Source organism: Mastigoproctus giganteus, chromosome 6 (genome assembly GCF_048544385.1).
Source record: "Mastigoproctus giganteus isolate SK-2022 chromosome 6, ASM4854438v1, whole genome shotgun sequence".
Classification (NCBI taxonomy): Eukaryota; Metazoa; Arthropoda; class Arachnida; order Uropygi; family Thelyphonidae; genus Mastigoproctus; species Mastigoproctus giganteus.
Window position 1 is genome coordinate 21,240,943 of NC_143580.1, and position 22,858 is coordinate 21,263,800.

The 22,858-nt window shown below is 36.8% G+C and overlaps 1 protein-coding gene across 5 annotated transcripts in view; it reads right to left on the reverse strand.

Moving 5' to 3' along the window:
* The window catches only part of LOC150084061 (protein deacetylase HDAC6-like), a 463,437-nt gene that overhangs the window by 391,932 nt on the left and 48,647 nt on the right, over positions 1-22,858 (reverse strand). For all 5 annotated transcript variants that reach the window (XM_090375877.1, XM_090375876.1, XM_090375878.1 and 2 more), the window contains one exon: positions 18,408-18,448. In XM_090375877.1, coding sequence (XP_090232003.1) covers positions 18,408-18,448 — 41 coding nt within the window. The remainder of the gene's footprint in view (positions 1-18,407; positions 18,449-22,858) is intronic.

Sequence of the window (22,858 nt, forward strand, 5' to 3'; positions counted from 1 at the left end):
GCTTTTGATACTGTTGCACATGGAAGACTGCTACACAAATTGAGCAGTGTGACATTGGAGGCAAATTGCTGCTATGGATAAAGGGGTGGTTGAGGGGGAGAAGACAGAGAGTGGTAATCAATGGACACTGCTCATCGTGGACTGATGTTATTAGTGGAGTCCCTCAGGGCTCAGTGTTGGGTCCATTATTGTTTTCTGTATTTATAAATGATATTGATGATGGTATATCGGGATTAATGTCCAAGTTTGCAGACGATACAAAGGTTGGCAGGGTTGTCAAGGACACTACTGACACTATGCTTCTGCAACAGGATCTGGAAAGGTTGAGCAGATGGGCTGAGAGGTGGCAAATGAAGTTTAACATTGACAAATGTAAAGTACTACACATGGGAAACAGCAACCCCAGAGCAACGTATCAACTCTATGGTACAACACTGACAGTGGTAGAGAATGAAAGGGACTTGGGGGTGGTTGTGCAGGCAGATATGAAGTTCCCTGAGCAGTGCAGACGGGCTGCAAGAGTAGCTCATGGAGTATTGTCAATGATATACAGGAATTTTTCCAGCAGGGATAAGGAGGTGATTATTCCATTGTATAAGGCGATGGTCAGGCCACACCTAGAGTACTGTATACAGGTCTGGAGGCCTCATTTCAAGAAGGATGTAGAGCTGCTGGAACGAGTACAGAGAAGGGCAACAAGATTAGTGAATGGAACAAAGGGGTGCTCTTACGAAGAAAGGCTTAAGTTTTGCAAATTACAGTGTCTGGAGACTAGGCACCAGCGAGGTGATCTGATAGAGGTGTATAAAGCCTTGAATGGTTTAAGCATGCTCAATGCTGATGGGATTCTTCCTCTAGCTCAGAATAATCACCTGAGAGGGCATAAATTCAAATTGAGGAAAGACAGATGTAGGATAGATGTGCGGAAATTTGCCTTTAGCCAGCGGGTGGTTGATGGGTGGAACAGACTTCCATCCCTTGTCGTGGAAGTTGATAGCCTAAATAAGTTTAAGGCTCAGCTGGACAGGTATTTTGAACGAACAGTGTTGAAGTGGAAATGGTTTTTTTTTTTTTTTTTTTTTTTGCTGATGCTGCATAAGCTTGCTTTCTTGCATCAAATGCCTCTACTAATGCTAATGCTAATGCTGATGGGATTCTTCCTCTAGCTCAGAAAAATCACCTGAGAGGGCATAAATTCAAATTTAGGAAAGACAGATGTAGGATAGACGTGCGGAAATTTGCCTTTAGCCAGCGGGTGGTTGGTAGGTGGAACAGACTCCCATCCCTTGTGGTGGAGGTTGATAGCCTAAATAAGTTTAAGGCTCAGCTGGACAGGTATTTTGAACGAACAGAGGAGTGAAGTGGAAGTGGGTTTTTTTTTTTGGCTGATGCTGCATAAGCTTGCTTTCTTGCATCAAATGCCTCTACTAATGCTAATGCTAATAGGCTTCTGTGTCATGTGTTAATTTGTATGTATCCCATGCATTTTTTCTTCTCTGCCATATGCCTCATTAGTTCATCTGACATCCATTTTGGCCTAAACCTTGAACAATATTTCTTAGTTGGTATGTAAAGCCTAGTAGCTTCCAAGATAAGTTCTTTGAATGCTCCCATTTTGAATTTGCTGTTGGTAACATCATCAGTTGGTCCCACTGTATAGAATTTAAATACTGTCTCAGTCCATCGTAGTCGCCTTTACGGAAGCAATAACCCTTCCCTTTACCCCTAATGGTAGTTACCTCTTTGAGTAAATCCCACTTCAGCACACTGTGATCACTGCCACCTAGTGGTTCATTTATCTGCAGATTCTTAATGCATGAAGAATCACTGCTGATAATCAAATCAAGAGTATTGCTCCCTCTAGTTGCCTCCCGAACATGCTGATGTAGAAAACAATCATCCAATAAATCCGCAAAAGTCCTGCTAGTGTGTGAGTAACCAGCCCCCAAATTCCAGTCAATATCTGGGACATTAAAATCTCCCATTATAAGACACTCTGATTTACTGGCCCACTCTATTTCCCTGTACAGTTCCTTATTATACTCATCAGAGTCATTTGGCCTATAGCACACTCCTACTCTCAATTTTGATCTCCCAATGTTTATGTCACACCAAACTGACTCCACACTGCACTGTCCAGCGATGTCGACTGGCTTCACTTCCTTGGTTTTTATGTGTTTCTTAACTAATAGCATAACCCCTCCTCCCTTCCTATCCTGTCTATCCTTTCTGTAGACGTTGTACTCCACAAATTGCAGTTCTGCATCCCTTATATCTGTGTGACACCACGTCTCTGATATCCCAACAATATCTGCCTTCGATGTTTTGAGCAATACCTCAAATTCATCAAATTTATTTACTAAACTCCTAGCATTGGTGTACACGCAAGTATACCTGCACCTGTTTCTATTCTTAGCTACCCTAACACAACCCATGTGTTTACTTGTACCGCAATGGCTCCCAGCAGTCTCTGAAATACCATGCATCTTGTTTTTCAGGCTTCTGCTCATTCTAATAGAAGCAGTGCAAGAATCTCTTTCACCTCTGCCAGTGGCTACTGTCAATCTATTGGTCTTTGTCTCCCCCCCAAGCTAGCAGTTTTCCGACCCACCTAACACTGCCTCGATAGCATCAGCAAATATTCTTGCACCCTTTCTATTTAAGTGTATCCCATCCCTGTAGAAGCAATCTCTCCTGTTAACAAGTACAGTATATCAAGCTTAATGCCCAAGTTTGCAGATGATACAAAGGTTGGCAGGGTTGTTAAGGAGACTAATGACAGTACGCTGCTGCAACAGGATCTAGAAAAGTTGAGCAGATGGGCTGAGAGGTGGCAAATGAAGTTTAACATTGACAAATGTAAAGTACTACATATGGGAAGCAGTAACCCAAGAGTGACGTATCAACTCTGTGGTAATACACTGACAGTGGTAGAGAATGAAAAGGACCTGGGGGTAATTGTGCAGGCAGATATGAAGTTTTCTGAGCAGTGCAGATGGTCTCCAAGGGTAGTGTTTTGTCAATGATATACAGGAATTTTTCTAACAGGGATAAGGAGGTGATTATCCCTTGTATAAGGCAATGGTCAGACCACACCTTGAGTACTGTATAGAGGTCTGGAGGCCTCATTTTAAGAAGGATGTAGAGCTGTTGGAACGAGTACAGAGAAGTGCAACAAGATTAGTGAATGGAAAAAAAGGTTGCTCTTACGAAGAAAGGCTTAAATTTTGCAAATTACAGTGTCTGGAGACTAGGCACCTGCGAGGTGATCTGATTGAGATGTATAAAGCCTTGAATGGTTTGAGCATGCTCAATGCTGATGCAATTCTTCCTCTTGCTCAGAATAATCATTTGAGAGGACATAAATTCAAATTGAGGAAAGACAGATGTAGGATAGATGTGCAGAAGTTTGCCCTTAGCCAGCGGGTGGTTGGTTGGTGGAACAGACTTCCATCCTTTGTTGTGGAAATTGATAGCCTAAATAAATTTAAGGCTGAGCTGGACAGGTACTTGGAATGAACGGAGGGGTGAAATGGGAGCCCTTTTTTTTTTTTTTTTTTTTGCTGACGCTGCATAAGCTCACTTTCTTGCATCATATGCCTCTACTAATGCTAATTTAACTTCTCATGTCCAAGCTGGAGGTCTGAATTTCCTGGTTCTTTATAAATCTTCTGAAGTATCTCTTTTGCAGTTTCTATTAAAATTCTCTTAAATTTTTGTCATTCTTCACCTAAACTCATGTTGGCATGAGGAATTCATTGACTTTATTTACTGATTTAATTTAATGATTGTGGATAAATGCAAACTTTTATAGTTTTGGTAATTTTTGGCACTAATTACCATTTTTGTTATCTTCAACAATTGTTTAAGTAAGTTTTATATACTGATATAGTCAGTTATTCTTTTCTTGCTTCTATTTGTATTATATTCCCCTTCATGTAAACTTGCAGAGAACATAATATGATGAAAAATTCAAATACATATCATCTTTAAGCTGATATATGGTATCTGTAATTAAGTATGCAAGTTTGCAAAAAATTCTGTTAATTTTTTAACATTATTTATAGTTTACCTTTCTTTCCAAAATTTCTTAAAATATCACTGTTGATCCAATTGTAATTTCCTACCCAGGAAAATCTTTCATTAATATTTTTAGTGTGATGTGATCAATTATGTTTTAATGATAAAAATTTAAATTACTAATCAAACAAGACTGAGCATCATCACTTTAATCAAACTAGAATCCTTTCAAAAATAGAAAATAAGATTTGTTGTACACAGGCAGGACTGGCTTGATGATAGTGAACTGCATCGAACACAGAGGTCTGTACAACTAGGGTGAAAATGACATCCTAAATCCAAAGATCCTAAATCATTAATATGACACCAAATGTGTGTCCTATTAATGATTTAGGCCACCTGTTTAAACTGCACAGAAATGTCATGTCAGACTGAATCCGTAAAGGCGAGTACAGTGGTCTCCGACAGTTTTTAAATTCTGTACAGTGGGATCAACTGACGATGTTACCAACAGTAAATTCTAAGTGGGAAGCATTCAAGGAATTAATCGTGGATGCTACTAAAAGTTTCATACCTATTAAGAAATATTGTTCAAGGTTTAGGCCTAAATGGTTATCAAATGAACTAATGAGACTCGTAACAGAGAAGAAAAATGCATATAAATTATCAAGCGACTCAGAAGCCTATGGCAGATATAAGTTAATCTGTAATCAGGTCACAAAGGAGGTTCGACAGGCGAAGGCAGATTACGAGAAATCCTTGGCAAAAGATGCTAAGAAAAACAGCAAGGATTTCTTTACTTATATAAACTCTAAAAGGAAGGGGATGAATCCGATTGGTCCACTTGACATCGATGGTTCGACTGTTGATGATCCTGCTCAGATAGCAAACAAACTGAATGAGTATTTTGCATCTACATTCACACGTGAGGAATTATTAAGGTTTGAAAATGGCAGAAGGTTATCAAATTGTAGCAGGATACTTAATGATTTTGTAATAACTGAGAGCAAAGTGGAAGAGAAACTGTTGAAGTTAAACGTAAGAAAAGCACCTGGGGTGGATGGGATCTATCCAGTTATATTAAAGGAGGCGGCAAAGCAACTAAGCAAACCCTTAGCCATAATTATGAGAGCATCCTTGGACTCAGGGGAGGTTCCCATGGACTGGAGATGTGCAAATGTATCCCCAATTCACAAAGGGGGATCGAAGGGTGACAAGAGTAATTACAGACCAGTTAGTTTAACTTCGTTCCGGGTAAAATAATGGAGTCGCTGGTTAAAGATGCATTGCAGGATCATCTAGACAAGACTGCAGCAATAATTCAGACACAGCATGAGTTTGTTAAGGGAAAGTCTTGTCTGACAAATTTGATAGGATATTATGATGTGGTTACAAAGGAACTGGATGCAAAAAATAATTTTGATATCATATATTTGGATTTCAGAAAAGCTTTTGACACTGTTGCGCATGGAAGACTATTGTACAAATTGGAGCAGAATGGTATTAAGGGTATGTTGCTACAATGGATAAAAGGACGGTTAAGTGAGAGAAGACAGAGGGTGGTAATCAATGGGTGCTGCTCTTCTTGGACTAATGTTATTAGTGGAGTCCCACAGGGTTCGGTGTTGGGTCCACTGTTGTTTTGTATATTTATCAATGATATTGATGAAGGTATATCAGGCTTAGTGTCGAAGTTTGCAGATGATACAAAGGTTGGCAGGGTTGTTAATCACAGTAATGGCAATGTGCTACTGCAACAGGATCTAGATAATTTGGGCAGATGGGCTAAGAAGTGGCAACTGAAGTTTAACCTTGACAAATGCAAAGTACTGCATATGGGTAGAAGTAACCCCAGAGAAACGTACCAACTGTGTGGTACTACACTTATGGTGGTAGAAAATGAAAAAGACCTGGGAGTAATTGTGCAGCCAGATATGAAGTTTTCTGAGCAATGCAGACAAGCTGCCAGGGCAGGTCATGGGGTTTTGTCAATGATATATAGGAATTTTGCTAGCAGGGAAAAGGAAGTGATTATCCGTCTGTATAAGGCAATGGTCAGGCCACGCCTTGAGTACTGCGTACAGGTCTGGATGCCTCATTTTAGGAAGGATGTAGATTTACTTGAGCGCGTACAGAGAAGGGCAACAAGATTGGTGAGGGGAATGAAGGGATCCTCTTATCAAAAGAGGCTTAAGTTCTGCAAATTGCAGTGGCTGGAGACTAGGCACCTGCGCGGTGATCTGATTGAGGTGTATAAGGCCTTGAATGGGTTCAGCACGCTGAATTCTGATGGGATCCTTCCACTTGTTCAGATTACGAACCTAAGTGGGCATAAATTCAAATTAAGAAAGGACAGATGTAGAATAGATGTGCGGAGATTTGCCTTTAGCCAGCGGGTGATTAATTGCTGGAACAAACTTCCATCTGTAGTTGTGGAAGTTGATAGGTTGAATAAATTTAATGAGGAACTGGACAGGCATTTGGAGGGAATGGTGTGATTTTTTTTTTTTTTTTTTTTTTTTTTTGGCTGATGCTGCATAAGCTCATACATTTGCTTTCTTGCATCACATGCCACTACTACTACTACTTAAATCCTTTTCATTTGAACCATTTTAGCTCCTCTTCCCATAGCTTATATAAACTTCAGGATTTCTGTTTTGCTTCCGAAATATGTTACATGTTTGCATTTTTCAATTGTGATGCAATTTATTATTAAAGATTGTTGATATAGTTGGGGAAGGACATTATGTGGTTGTTATCCATTAAGAATTATTAATATATATAATTAACCACTCTTTTACCATGTGGAGGAGTTTTTAATATATATTTTATTAAGCATAGCCAAAACTAATGTATACAATAGTGTGATGTTTCGGGTATCTTGCTGATACCCAAAACTATAAATAATGTTTTTTTATTAGGCTATGCTTAATAAAATATATATTAAAAACTCCACATGGTAAAAGAGTGGTTAATTACACATATTAATAATTCTTAAAAGATTGTTGAGTCATAAGAATATCACGCACACTTGGCCACTCTGACAATAGACAAGTGAATTTATAAACGAATCCATTGTTTATGAAGGAGTTTACTTCATGACTTCAGAACACTTATATTTTGTTAAAAAAAAAAAAAAAAAAAAACACACACACACACACACTTGTGCCTTTTTGAAAAATAACTGTTATTTAGTTTACACATATAGCATGTGTAAGTGATTATTGAACAATTATTAAATTCATTAATTTACATTATTACAATATCAATCTTATGCAGTAGTTTTATATTTGCACATTAAAAATAATTTTATATGCCTGTACTGTATGTACCTGTATTTTTTCAGTTTTATAGCAAGTACAGTATATCAAAATAGTAATTTCAGTATTAAATGTAAATAAAAAGTAACAATAAAGAATTGTACTGATATTTGTTTTTACCTCAACTCATCACTGAATGATCAACTCACTGCATTCCCCATGAATAAGCAAAAATCTGGTTTGCAAGTGGCAAAACTGGAAAGTAAAAAGGAAACCACGATCGGCAAAACTGGGGAGTAAAAATGAAATCGCAAATAAGCAAAACCATGATCATTAAGGTCATGATCAGCGAGGGACGTTTGTATATGAAATTCAAAAGTAAGTGTTCATTTAAAAATGAAATATTAAAAAACAAATAATAATTAAGAATTTTTAATTACACTTGCTCCAGCAGAATAATAAGAGCACAGAAGAATTTCTTACCTGTAAACAAGATTTATCAAAAATTACTGAAAACTGTGACAAGTATAAATTAATCTGGAATAAAACTGCTCAGAGTGTAAGAAATGCTAAGGCGAACTTTGAAAAGGCATTAGTAGAGATGAAGGGCATAATAGAGATTTTTTTTTTACCCGTGACCACTGGAAGGAAGAGAATGAACCACATTAGCATACTAAAGGGTAGTTTAGATAACTTCACTGATCATCCAAAATGGAAGGCTGATGGGCTATTTTATTTATTTTTTTTGCACCAGTATTTACATGTGATTATTCTGTTAAGCTTGATAATTGGCCTAGATAGCAGGTATTGAAGATGACTGTATGATCATTGAAAAAAAGATTGGCTGAGGAAAAACTACCACAGAACATGAGTAATAACAGACTTATAAATTTTACTACTGTGGCAGGGAAAATCTGCAAAATCCACAATTAAGATGTGTGGTAGGATCTTCTGTACAGGAATGAAATTATACAAGAAATATAGTATGAGTTTTTTAAAAGGGAAATCATTTCAAACCAATCTGACAAGCTATTATGATGTTGTCAAAAGAGAATGGATGCAAAGAATAACTATGAAAAAAGCATACCCGGACTTTAGTGAGGTTTCTGATACTGACCCACATGAATGTCTTTTGTGCAAATCGGAATAATGTGACATGTACAAATTGGAGCAGAATGGTATTAAGGGTAAGTTGCTACAATGGATAAAAGGATGGTAAGTGAGAGAAGACAGAGGGTGGTAATCAATGGGTGCTGCTCTTCATGGACTAATGTTATTAGTGGAGTCCCACAGGGTTCGGTGTTGTTTTGTATATTTATCAATGATATTGATGAAGGTATATCAGGCTTAAATGTCGAAGTTTGCAGATGATACAAAGGTTGGCAGGGTTGTTAATGACAGTAATGGCAGTGTGCTACTGCAACAGGATCTAGATAATTTGGGTAGATGGGCTAAGAAGTGGCAACTGAAGTTTAACCTTCCCTTGACAAATGCAAGGTACTGCATATGGGTAGAAGTAACCAGAGACACGTACCAACTGTGTGGTACTACACTTAAGGTGGTAGAAAATGAAGACCTGGGAGTAATTGTGCAGTCAGATATGAAGTTTTCTGAGCAATGCAGACAGGCTGCCAGGGCAGGCCATGGAGTTTTGTCAATGATATATTGGAATTTTGCTAGCAGGGAAAAGGTGGTGATTGTCCCTCTGTATAAGGCAATGGTCAGGCCACGCCTTGAGTTATACGTACACGTCTGGAGGCCTCATTTTAGGTAGAATGTAGATTTACTTGAGCGTGTACAGAGAAGGGCAACAAGATTGGTGAGGGGAATGAAGGGATCCTCTTACCAAGAGAGGCTTAAGTTCTGCAAATTGCAGAGGCTGGAGACTAGGCACCTGCACGGTGATCTGATTGAGGTGTATAAGGCCTTGAATGGGTTGAGCATGCTGAATTCTGATGGGATCCTTCCACTTGTTCAGATTACGAACCTAAGGGGGCATAAATTCAAATTAAGAAAGGACAGATGTAGAATAGATGTGCGGAAATTTGCCTTTAGCCAGCGGGTGGTTAATTGCTGGAAGAAACTTCCATCTGTCGTTGTGGAAGTTGATGAGTTGAATAAATTTAAGGAGGAACTAGACAGGCATTTGGAGGGAATGGTGTGATTTTTTTTTTTTGGCTGATGCTGCATAAGCTCATGCACTTGCTTTCTTGCATCACATGCCACTAGTACTACTACTACATAGAAAAGTTAGATAAAAGGTTGGTTAAATGATAAGAGATAAAAGATGGTTATAAATGGTTACTGCTCTTAATAAAACAGGGTCTTGAGTGGAGTTCCACAGAGTTCAGTACTAGTTTATTTCGCTATTTCTGATATTTGTTAAAAGCACCATTTTCTGATGATACAAAAGCTAGTAGAATGGAAAATGACAGTAATCAATGTATGTTTTCTTCAACCTACACACAATTAATCAGTTAAATTAATTAACACTTTTACTACTGGCTTTTCCAATGACATTTTTTGACCTGGGATTGAGTCAATAAGGATTTTAAAAAGGCAGAAACATTTTTGGGCTTTCTTCTCACTATGATTGAATTGATCAGACTCCAGTGAAGGCTGATTGACAAAAATATCTGATTTTTCTTCTGTCAAACTGGAAGAAAAAGTTTTAAAAGTAAAGTGGTTTTCCCTCCAAGTGGATTAAAATCCAAAGTTGCATATTTGTGTTCAGGAAGTGAATGTTTTAAACAGAAATATTAACCGAAAAGGGCAGTTAAAAGTATAATACTGGTAATGTAAGATTCTGCATATCAGCAATACTAATCCCAGATCCTTTTATTAGTTGGGAAGCAACCAAGCTTAAGGGAGTTGAAAATTAAAAAAACATATTTGTGCAATTCGATTAAGTTATTTCAACATTGCAGACAGGCTTCAGGAACAACACATGGTGTTTTATCTATGATATTCACAAATTTTTCTAGTAGGGACAAGGAGATAATTATTCCATTGCATAAAGCCTCAATTAGACAAAGTCTTTATGTAATGGAATAATTACCTTATTGTATATGGGTTTGAAATGACCATTTCAGGAAGGATGAGAATCTGTTGGAAAAGGTGCAGCAAAGGACAACAAGGTGGGTTACTGATACCCACAATGATGACCATAATCAATTCTGTTTGTTATATTGAGACATTAGACAAGGTCCAAAAGGGGAGGGGGAGCCTAGATAAACAGCACTCCTACTTCAATAGAACAACAGTGTGCGACCTCAGTAAAGTCATGCAATGGTAGCAAGAATTTCATTACTGGGATTTGAAGTTGTTCCTATAGACTAGATTTGGCCACCAAGCAATTTTTTTTTTTTTTTTTTTTTGTTCCCAAAGCAAAAGATGCAACTCTGATAAAGAAGTTAAAGTAGCCATGAAGAGATTCTTAGATGAAAGAATTTTATTTGAACAGCATACACAAACTTTTAAGCACTGAATGAAATGCAAATTAAATTAGATAAAAACTTTTTTATCTGCAAGTATATCTTCTTTTTATCACTTTTCCTCCAAAAGTTAAAAAATAAGAGACATTCCTTTTAAGACCACTCTTGTATAAATGTGAAAAGTGGCCTCCTTCATTTTCATGTTTATAAAATCATTAAGAGCACAATTCAGCATTACTGGTGCCCATCTATTCCCGCTTATATTTTATATACATCGTATATACAGTGTCGAATAATTCACATCCACAGACTTAAACATGATTCCTAGCAAAATTAAGTTGAAAATATTCTTTATCAAAATTTCGTGCAACTCACCATTTCCTTAAAGCTCAAATGATGTAGTAACACCATACGGTGAGAAGGCTACAATAATCAAATGTTCTTCTTTTGCTCATCTTGAACACTAATGTTTCAATCACTTTTCGCCTTTTATTATAAGTAAATACACGAGCTGTGTTAGGGTAACTAAGAGTAAGAACTGCATATACATTTGCAAGAACATTAATGCTAGGAGCACTGTAAATAAATTTGATAAAGTTGAAATACTGATTAAGTTATCAAATGCAGACATTGTAGGAATATTGGAAACACAGTGTCAAGTAGACAAGAGATGAAGAATTTGAAAATGGGGAATACAATGTGTACAGAAAGGACATGTGGGACCATCTACATAGGGCAGTAGGAAGGGGGCAAGTCATGCTTTCTTAAGAATCATTAAATATAAGGAAATGCATTAGGCAACATGGGTAAGCAGTGAAATGTTGGTTCAGCTTGGTGCAACATAAGTACTTGGAAACAGAAATGAGAGTAGAATTGCATTATAGGCCTAATGACTGTGATGCGTACAATGAACAACTAAACAGAGAAATAGTAGGTCAGTCTCTACCAAAGTGGAAAAAACTTCTTTACTTATATTAATAGTAGAAGGAAGGGGTTATATCACATTGGTCCACTTGATGTTGCTGGTTTAACTGTTGATGATCCATCTCAGGTTAGTGGTAAACTCAATAGGTACTCTGCATCTACATTCACACATGAGGAATCCTTTAAGGGAGTGGATGATAGAAGTTTATCAAACTCTAACAGGGACCAAAATGAATCTGTGATAACCAAGAGAAAAGGGGCAGAAAAATCGAAGCTAAACATACAAAAGGTATACAGAGCAGGTGGGATCAACCAAAGTATATTAAGGGCGGCAGCAAAGGAGGTAAGCAAACCCTTAGCCATATTTTATGAGAGCATCTCTGGATTCAGAGGAGGTCCCTAAGGACTGGAGATGTGCACATATACAGGAACTCCCCAACTTACGTATATTCGACTTTATGTAAGTTTTTCCCAGCCTGTGCAAACTTAAATAAATCGTGGAAACATATTTTGCATCCTGTAGGAATGAATGGAGGTATCGTGAAAATATCATAATGTGAACCCAATAACAAGTGGGGTTTTTTTTTGTTTTTTTTTTGTAATTCGTTCCAAGTCCTTGGAAGTTGAAAATTTCGCTATATTACTAAGCTATTTACCTCTCTAAAAGGTCATATTTTTAATGGAAATTGAACTACCCTTTCATCGTTATCATATGTTCCCATTATAAGAATAAATTTTGAATGCCTTTGTGTTTGATATTCTTTGTGTCACGACCATAAAACAATTTGCACTTTCCGGTTTATTGGGCTTTTCTGTTTGTGAATCTAATTACAAACGGGTAGTAAACTCAATCTTATTTCATTTGCGATAATACAGATAACTGCAATTGTGTGGGTTTTATGCTATTATGGCGAAATGTGTTCCCCTTCACTGAAATCTTCAATTATATAAAATACAAATTTTCAGAAACTTCTCTTCATTCCTATTTACGTATTACAATGATGAAGGGAAAGGGACCAATGAAAAGTGGAAGTGGTGGTAGTGCCAGGAACCAAAACAAAATTGATTTAGAAACGAAGATGAAAATTATTAAGAAGTACGAAGCAGGACAAAGTTTGTCATCTACTGTAAGGGAATTAGGTCTCGCTGCTTCAACAGTAAATACTATTTTAAGTGACAGTGCACATATAAAGGAACATGTCAATGTATCAATGCATTTAAGATCAACAGTGAGCACCTGAACACTGTTTGTGATATATCGAAGATGGAACAGCTGTTAATAATGTGGATTGAAAATCAGATTCAGAAGCAAGTTGTAGTTTGATGCCAAAGACGTGGAGGAGTTAATAGAGGAAGAAGAGACGAAATTATCTAACGAAGAACTTATTGACTTGCAGGCAGCAATAGTGAAAGAAGAAAATGCTGACGAAGTTCAAGATGAACCAAATGAGGAGCCGAGATGCTTCATCACCAGAGAGATGGCAATGGCATTTTATAAATTGCATCGGCAATGGCAAGGTTTGAGATGGATCCTGACAGCGAATGATTCTTAAAAGTTAACAGAGGGGTGAATGATATGCTTGCTTGCTACCAAGAAATCTATGATGAAAAGAAAAAGCCACCGTCCAGTCATCCATTAATATGTTCTTTCGTAAGGTTGAGTGACTTCTAAATCTCCACAACCCTCAACCTCTGCAGCGGTGTACTTATCAGCTTAAATCGTCAATTCTGGCAACAATGCTTGAGAGGTAAAACTTACTGACATTATGCCTGTCTCCTCTCTATTTTTTGTAATTTTATAATTTTGAATTTTTTTTAAATTGAATGCTTTTGTGATTTTTCCCGCGCACGAGATAAAAAATTGAATAAATACAATAAATAATTCTATTTATATGCTCACTGAACATTTCTTTTTTGATTCAATGAATTCAGCGAGCACAATTACAAGTGCTGCACAAAGCATGGGGAAATTCCCCAATTTACATAAAATTCGACTTATGTAGCGTTCCGCGGAACACACCCCCTTACATAAGTCAGGGAGTTCTGTATTCCCAATTTGAAAGGAGTTCAAAAGGTGACATGAGTAATTACAGACCTGTTACTGTAACTTCTGTTCCAGAAAAAATAATGGAGTCACTGGTTAAAGAATTAATGCAGGACCATTTAGACAAGAGAACAGTTATATTTCAGTCACTGCACAGGTTTGTCAAGGGGGCAATCATTTTTGACCAATCTGATTGGATACTATGATGCAGTAACAAAGGAACTGGAGGCAAAAAATAATGCTGATATTACATACTTGGATTTCAGGAATGCTTTTGAAAATGTTGCACAAAAAATACTGTTGTGCAAATTGTAGCAGTGTGGCATTAAGGGACAGTTACTGCTATGAGTGGGAGAAGATAGAGGGTAGTTACCAATGGACACTTCTCTTCGTGGAATAATGTTACTATTGTAGTCCCCAAGTGGTCAGTGCTGGGCCCATTGTTTTCTGTATTTATTAATGACATTCATGAAGGTAATATCAGCCTTAATATGTAACTTTGCAGATGATACAAAGATTGGAAGGGTGGTTAAAGAAAATAATCAAGGTCAGCTTCTGCAACAAGATCTAGAAAAATTAGGCAAATAAATTTGATGAATTTGAAGTGCTGGTCAAAACATCAAAGGCGGATATTGTTAGGATATCAGAGATATGGTGTCACACAGATATAAGGAAGGCAGAATTGGAATTTGGAAAGTACAATGTGTACAGAAAGGACACACAGGATAGGAAAGAAGAAAGGGTTATGTTGTTAGTCAAGAAACACATAAAATCTTACAAAGTGCATCCAGTCGACATAGATGGACAGTGCAACGTTGAGTCAGTTAAGCGTGACACAAACACTGTGAAAGCAAAAATGAGGGCAGGAGTTATAGGCCTAATGACTCTGATGAGTACAATGAACAATTATACAGAGAAACAGTGTGGGCCAGTAAATCAGAGTGTGTTATAATGAGGGATTTTAACTTCCTAGATATAGACTGGAACTTGTAGGTTTTTTTTTTATGTAAACAACAAACACGAGAGGTATTAGAACCTATAGTACTTAGTACCATGCTTGGGTTGGAGGTTGAGAAGATGAAAGAAGATATTTGTTGACATTGGACTTGAACTTCTGTAGACTGTAATTTTCAGGAAATACGTATGAAGGAAGGTTGTTCCAGAAAACGGCAGTTGAATGAATAAACGAGGAAGATGAAAAGTTGGTTCTGTGAGTTTGGAGTTGGACAGTAAATGGATGTTGGCTGGTGGCAGCACGTGTTTGGACTGTTTTGAAAGAGAGAGTGGGAATTATAGAAGCCAATTCAGAAGAACAGTGCCCATGGAAGTATCTGTAGAAGAGGCATGCAGCAGAAACAGTATATCTATGAGACAGCGAGTGGAGAGACTTTGTTAAAGATGAATCATTAATTAACCTAACAGCCCTCTTCTGAATGGAATCAAGAAGCCTGAGAGAGGTTTTGGGGGCACCGCCCCAGATGTGGGAACAATATTCCATGGCAGGGCGGATTTGCGATTTATACAGAGTGAGCAGCTGTTTGGAAGAAAAGTAACGCCGAGAGCGAAAGAGAAAACCAAGTTTTTTAGATGCAGAGGAAGCAATATTTGTAATGTGCTTATGCCAAGAGAGATTAGAAGTCAGGGTAATCCCCAAAAGAGATATATCATTTTGCCTAGAAATCGGAGTGTCCCTAAAGATAAGCATAGGAGCAGAAGAATCCTTTTTGCGATATATAAGACAAGACTGAGTTTTAGAAGGGTTGAAATCAACTAAGTTGTCTTTGCCCCACTGGAGAATTACCTGAAGATCAGCATTTAAGGAATTGGTAGCAGATTTTCAAGAAGTTGAAGCTGATTGAGCAGGACAAGGTTTCTCAAAATGGAAATTGGAATGCAATGTGCTATCATCGGCAAAACTATGGATAGGATTTCCAGTCAATGGAAGAAGGTCATTAATATACAAGAGGAAAAGAGTGGGGGAAAGAACTGAACCTTGGGAGACACCAGCATTAGTGGAGAAGTTAGAAGACAGAGAGCCTCTACCATCACCCTCAGTGAACGATTAGAGAGAAAACTGGATAACCAATTACTAAAAAAAACAGTTGGCAAACCATAAGATGGAAGCTTGTTTAGAAGACCTTTAGGCCAAACACGATTGACAGCCTTTGAGATGTCAAGAGCAACTACTTGTGTTTCACCAAACCTTTACATTGAATTAGTCCATAAATGGGTAACATAAGCCAGAATATCACCAGTGGATCGACACTGACGGAATCCATACTGGCAATCGTTGATCAGACGGAAGGTTTCTAGGTAGTTTAAGAGTTGGCGGTTAATTGATTTCTCCATTACTTTAGAAAGAGTAGAAGTAATTGCAATGGGACGATAATTGGATGGGAGGGATTTGTCACCCGTTTTAGGAACTGGCTGGATATGAGCAAATTTCCAAGCAGCAGGAAAAACACCTTTGGAATAAGAAAGTGAAAAAAGGCGGCAAAGAATGGGAGTAAGTTCAGGAGAACAGATTTTGAGAACAAGTGGAGAAATACCATCAGGACCTGGAGCTTTCTTAGCATCAAGATTCGTTATTTGTTATTGTTATTTGGTTTTTAGAAGCATTAGCAACTAAGGCCATATTGCTCCGGGAAATGCGGCAGTCATTCCCTGACCTTTCCGTATTTGGTGGTGACGGGCTCGAACCCCGGTCTAATCAAGAAGCGTGTGCTACGCACTGCTGCTCCTTTCCACCTGGCTGCGGAGGCGCCCATCAAGATTCATCAAAATCCTTTTGATGAAAGACCACAGGGGACATTGAATGGAGCGTGTTGGGAATGGTGGGAGGTGTTTTACCAAGATCATTAATACATGAGTTGGAAGAAAAATGGGATGCTAGCAGGTCAGCTTTATCCTTGGCTGAAGTGACAACAGAACCATCTGGTTTGGAAAGAGGTGGGAGCAGAGATGGGCAAAAGTTGCGGCCAATAGCTTTGGCAAGAGACCAGAATGCTCGGCTACCATTAGGGCAAGAAGCAAGTTTTCTACTCTTAGCCTGTTCAAACTCCAGTTTGGACTGATTAATAATTGCTTTACAATTGTTGCAAGCTTTGGTGTACGCAGAAAATGAAACTGAAGAATTACAAACAAGCTAATTACGATATGCAACATTCGTCTCTTGAACAGCCTTAGCACATTTATTGGAAAACCAAGGTTTAGATAAAGGACGAGATTTTAAAGTGGAGTGTGGGATAAAGGATTCCATTCCTGCAAGAATAATTTCACTGACACGATCTGAGCAAACGTTAACATCAGAAGTTTTGAAACAGTAATCCGACCAAGGAAAAGAAGAAAAGAAGTCTCGCAGGTCATCCCATTTTGCATTCTTGTAATGCCAAACAACACGAGGTTGGGAATAGCCATGAGATAGAGGTTCCATTGGAGAAGAGACAATCACCAAGTTGTGATCTGAAGTGCCTAAAGGACCTCTCACTTCGACCTTGTACTTAGAAGGGTTGTTTGCGAGAAAAAGATCAAGCGTATTGGCTGTATGATTAGGATTGTCCAGTATTCTTGTAGGTAAATGAACAATCTGTGCAAGGTCATTAGTAACTGCAAAAGCCTCAGCATCTGGACCAGCTGGGTCGGTGTGACTAGAAAATGGAAGCCAGCTGGAATTGTGAACATTAAAATCACCAAGGAAAATTACCTCACTGTTAGGAAAGTTGGACTGGAGAAAGTCAAGTTGTAAAGAGAGGAAGTCAAAGAGCTCCAAGTGATTAGTGGAGTTTGGAGAACAGTAGAGACAACAGATGAATTTGACACAATGAGGTAGAGAGATTTTAAGCCAGAGAAGATCAAAGAGAGGAGATTTCAAATTGCCAAGTCTCTGACAGGGAATATCAGAACGGACATATGCACAATTACCACCTTTGAGGCGAAAGGAATTATACAGCGAATAATTTGGGCATCTGAGATGAGCAACAGAATCAACCGATAAGTGAGATTCTGTCAGAAAAAGTACATGGGATTTGGCAGACTGCAAGTGGAAATGGACATCGTTGAGATTAGAATTGAGACCACGTATATTTGTGAAATGAATTAGGAAGTGCTTGGGAGGTTTAGATCTTTTCGCAGATAAGCTTGCTCTATTAGTTTGACAATTCATGGTGTTTACAATAGTAAGAAAAAGTGGTTGGGACATGCTGTATGAAGTAATGAAATTTTTGGATATGGCGTACACATGGTAAGAATATACCCAGATCCTTGACATAACGTGGCCTCGACAATGCTCCCCGCATACACACTACTCGGACTCCCTCCAGTCACTATCTGGCAGAGTAGAGGTAGCAAGATTATACACTAGCTGATCCATTAGGTTTGGTCCAGTGTACTAACTAGCCCGGCGGCCTGCGAACACCGTTTTAGAGCTGTACCCTCGAAATGTAAGGAATATTGGATCTCGCCATGATGTTCATCATAACCTCAAAAGTCATCAATCATACTGCACGATGGAAGAGATATTGAAGGGTTGAGTGGAACTTAGCTCTATAGACTAAACATGGGTTTCACCACTTCAATTTAGTTGAATGACCAGGAATTTACTGTAATGTTAATCACATGCGACTACTAAAATGATTTTTTCATGAGATAAGTATTCTTTAATCTCCTAATTAGTTACTGTTTCATTCAATCATTCTGAATTTATAATCACAAATATAAGACACTTACCTATGTACAAGAAGCAATTCCTCATCAGTGGCATGACGTGACTACAAGAAAACAAAAGTAAACAAATATGCTAATTCAATTCCAAAACAATGATAAATATCTAATTTACAATTATCAAAAAATGTACACAAACAAAAATATAAATATAACATAAGTTACTTGTATAACATAGGCAAATGTTACTTACAGTGTATGTACGTATGTATGCACAGGGTCTTTCTAAAAGGATGTTGCAATATTAATTGAATATATTTATTGAAATACATGAACATATATCAATGACTAATCTCTGGATTCTGGAGAAATTTTCTTTGGAGAAAGCAAGTCATGTGAAAATATTCTCAACACAAGCAAAACATACCAGTTATCTTTGGACATGCTACATTACAGTTTCTTCATCGACTGGTTTGTGCACTGCTTCTGTAAACAGTATTTAAGAACACCCATAAGACTATGATTTTAGCGTTTCTCACCAACCACTGAAGTAAAACGAAAACCAAAATCTTAATTTTTTAAGATTTTGGTTTTCGTTTTACTTCAATGGTTGGTGAGAAACGCTAAAAATCATAGTATGAATATACCTAACCCCAGAGGCCTATTTGAAGAACACCCATAAGAAGCAAATATATATTAATAATATGCAAAACTATAATTTAGGATGTGCCCCCAAAAACATCCACCCTTACACAGCTACTGATATAAGCTATTTATACAACCTCAATGAATAATAGCATCAGAAACATCAATTCAGAGAATCTACTAAAAAGGATGGGGGCAAATGGAATAGGCAGACAATACAAACATTTCAATGTTTCAAGAAAGCTGATAACTCTCCATATATTACTTTGTTAATTTCTAAAAAGATTTAGTTCTAATAAACTTGGAGGGTAGGACAATCCATGTACAGAACATACAGGAAATTAAATACACAAAATTTAGCTGTAAAAATGTTCACAGCATAGCATTTTCTATATTCTTTTGATTCTCAACTTCTAGAAAAACGTTTTTCAACAGGTTAGGACTCAAAAGCTAATTAAAACCTATTTAAAGTCAACACCCATACCTTGGAGGAACGAGAGAAATATTTTCTTCAAAGGAATACACAAATAACAGTCAGCAGTTATATCATCAAAACAAAACATCTGTGCACTTCTGGGGAGCAACTAAATTTCCATTATTTCATATAGATTCCACTTCTTAATGTAGCCATTCAGATGAAAATGTGCTTAGCTGTAAACTACATACTAGTGTGGAGGCATCACTATCATCAATTCCAAGTCAAATAAATAGCAATATACACTTCTCTACTAAAGCAGTGCTTTTATTTAGTGTGTAATGCTTGTGGGGAAGTCAATGCACTCAGTAGCATATTACATTTTGTTTTCTCAATGCTATGTACAAACTTTCCAGTATGTGTGTATATATATATATATATAAAGCATCCATAAAATTACTGAGTTTAGGTTGTAAAGATGTAAAATTATAGTTAAAGTGTAATATATAGAACACCCAATTAATGCCATCAAACGATCGAACATTACATCGGACGTTATGTATATACTAAATAGATACGTTATAGTGTAAAGTTAATATCTTTAAAGTTTGAAAATCCATATAGCCATAGTCCTGCCATATCTCCAGTATACATGAAAACCAAAATATAAATCATATTAAGTAAATTAATAAAATAATAAAATAATAAGCCCAACACAGGAAAATTATTTTGCAAGGAACTTTGTCGAGGGCTAAACCCTTACAAAATAACCAACCCATGCTAGACTGAGCCATCGGTTTCTGTTATCATCTGCCTGTATACTAAAGCCAAAATAATATAATAGTGGAAATGTGGAATAATTTAGTATAACATTAACGTAAGATTTGAGACAAATGTAAGTCTAGAATGCCAAAACAACAAGTGTCGTACCGTAATACATAACAACAATTTATAAATGATACAGGCTGGATGATATTTAGCCCGACCGATCGCTACCACATTATAAGCACAACTGAGTAATTATTAAAATTTTTGCTGAACACAATTTAGCATAAAATTTTGCAGAAAATAGCTAATAAAGCTAACCGAAGGAGAACGGAAAAATGTATAGTAGAGCAATAGTACCTCACTCCCCCTCGAATTACTCTAATAGTTCGCGAGGTATGAAAAATAAGGCAAGAGAAAAGCTAAAAGCAAAAAGAAAGAAAAGGTCAATTTATCGATAGTACATCGGATATTAACCGGGAGCGTAACTTCCCGACCCTAAAAGTAGGGATCCTGGTTAGGTAGTAAAGGCCTGTAAAAATATATCAATCGAATAAAAAGAAAAAGGAAAAAACGGAATGGCTAATTCCTAATAAAGTTTACTTTAAGTAGGACATAAATAATGTCAGATAAAGTCAAATTGTCAGTAATGCTAAGAGAACGAAAGAAACGGGGTTTTACCATGTCCCCTCTTTTGTTCTCTAAGCATTACTGACAATCCGACCTTATCTGACAGGTTCCGTCTTTCGTTCTCTTAGCATTACTGACAATTTGACTTTATCTGACATTATTTATGTCCTACTTAAAGTAAACTTTATTAGGAATTAGCCATTCCGTTTTTTCCTTTTTCTTTTTATTCGATTGATATATTTTTACAGGCCTTTACTACCTAACCAGGATCCCTACTTTTAGGGTCGGGAAGTTACGCTCCCGGTTAATATCCGATGTACTATCGATAAATTGACCTTTTCTTTCTTTTTGCTTTTAGCTTTCCTCTTGCCTTATTTTTCATACCTCGCGAACTATTAGAGTAATTCGAGGGGGAGTGAGGTACTATTGCTCTACTATACATTTTTCCGTTCTCCTTCGGTTAGCTTTATTAGCTATTTTCTGCAAAATTTTATGCTAAATTGTGTTCAGCAAAAATTTTAATAATTACTCAGTTGTGCTTATAATGTGGTAGCGATCGGTCGGGCTAAATATCATCCAGCCTGTATCATTTATAAATTGTTGTTATGTATTACGGTACGACACTTGTTGTTTTGGCATTCTAGACTTACATTTGTCTCAAATCTTACGTTAATGTTATACTAAATTATTCCACATTTCCACTATTATATTATTTTGGCTTTAGTATACAGGCAGATGATAACAGAAACCGATGGCTCAGTCTAGCATGGGTTGGTTATTTTGTAAGGGTTTAGCCCTCGACAAAGTTCCTTGCAAAATAATTTTCCTGTGTTGGGCTTATTATTTTATTATTTTATTAATTTACTTAATATGATTTATATTTTGGTTTTCATGTATACTGGAGATATGGCAGGACTATGGCTATATGGATTTTCAAACTTTAAAGATATTAACTTTACACTATAACGTATCTATTTAGTATATATATATATATATATATATATATATATATATATATATATATATACACATACATACATACATACATATATATATATATATATATATATATATACATACATACAACCATACAAATAAATTAGAATGAGAGTTAAAAATAAAAAATAAAATAATGCCAGTAGCATGGCAAGACAAGAGCGAAAATAGTCTAAATTAAACTAAAGAATCAAACCAAACAGGGAGGGAAAAGAGGGGTAACAAGAGTAAAAATATTGCAGCAGAAAATCTCTAAAATTATTTAGAACATCTAATTATAAGAATAATAAATAATAATTAATTAAATTTTGAAAGCCAATTAAAATATCACCAACAGAGATCTAGACCACTACAGTAAAATAAAACAAAATAAGCCAAAAATAGACTGACCATTACGCCCCATCTCAACAGAGGACCACAAGGCCAATAATGGTCAGGGAATCGCTGCATTTCGATCACTTGACAAATCGCCGCAAAGGCGAGTCGATCAAAAGATCAGTCCGCCACCCGATCCCCAGATCGAACCGGCAATGCAGAGGACCTGAATAGCGGTGGCCCTGATACAGCGAAAATTAAAAATAGAACAGATACAAGCACTCCAGTACAAAGCCACACTACTGACAAAAGTAATCTTAACCAGTTTATATAGACAAAAAATGAACTATGGATGGCAACACAGGCGCAGAATTAGCAATTTGCCCACTACTGTGATATACATCATGTGATATACATATATTTGAATAACGTTTAAAATAGTTGGAAACTGAATCTTTCATGATAAAAATAAAATAAAAAGGTACAGCAAACATCAGAGGCAGCAAAAAGCATATTCCTCTACATGATGCTTGAAATATAACCATACAAATAAATTAAAATGAGAGTTTTAAAAATAAAAAATAAAATAATGTATGGCAAGACGAGCAAAAATAGTCAAAATTAAACTAAAGAATCAAACCAAACAGGGAGAGAAGAGAGGGGGTAACAAGAGTAAAAATATTGCAGCACAAAATCTCTAAAATTATTTAGAACATCTAATTATAAGAATAATAAATAATAATTCATTAAA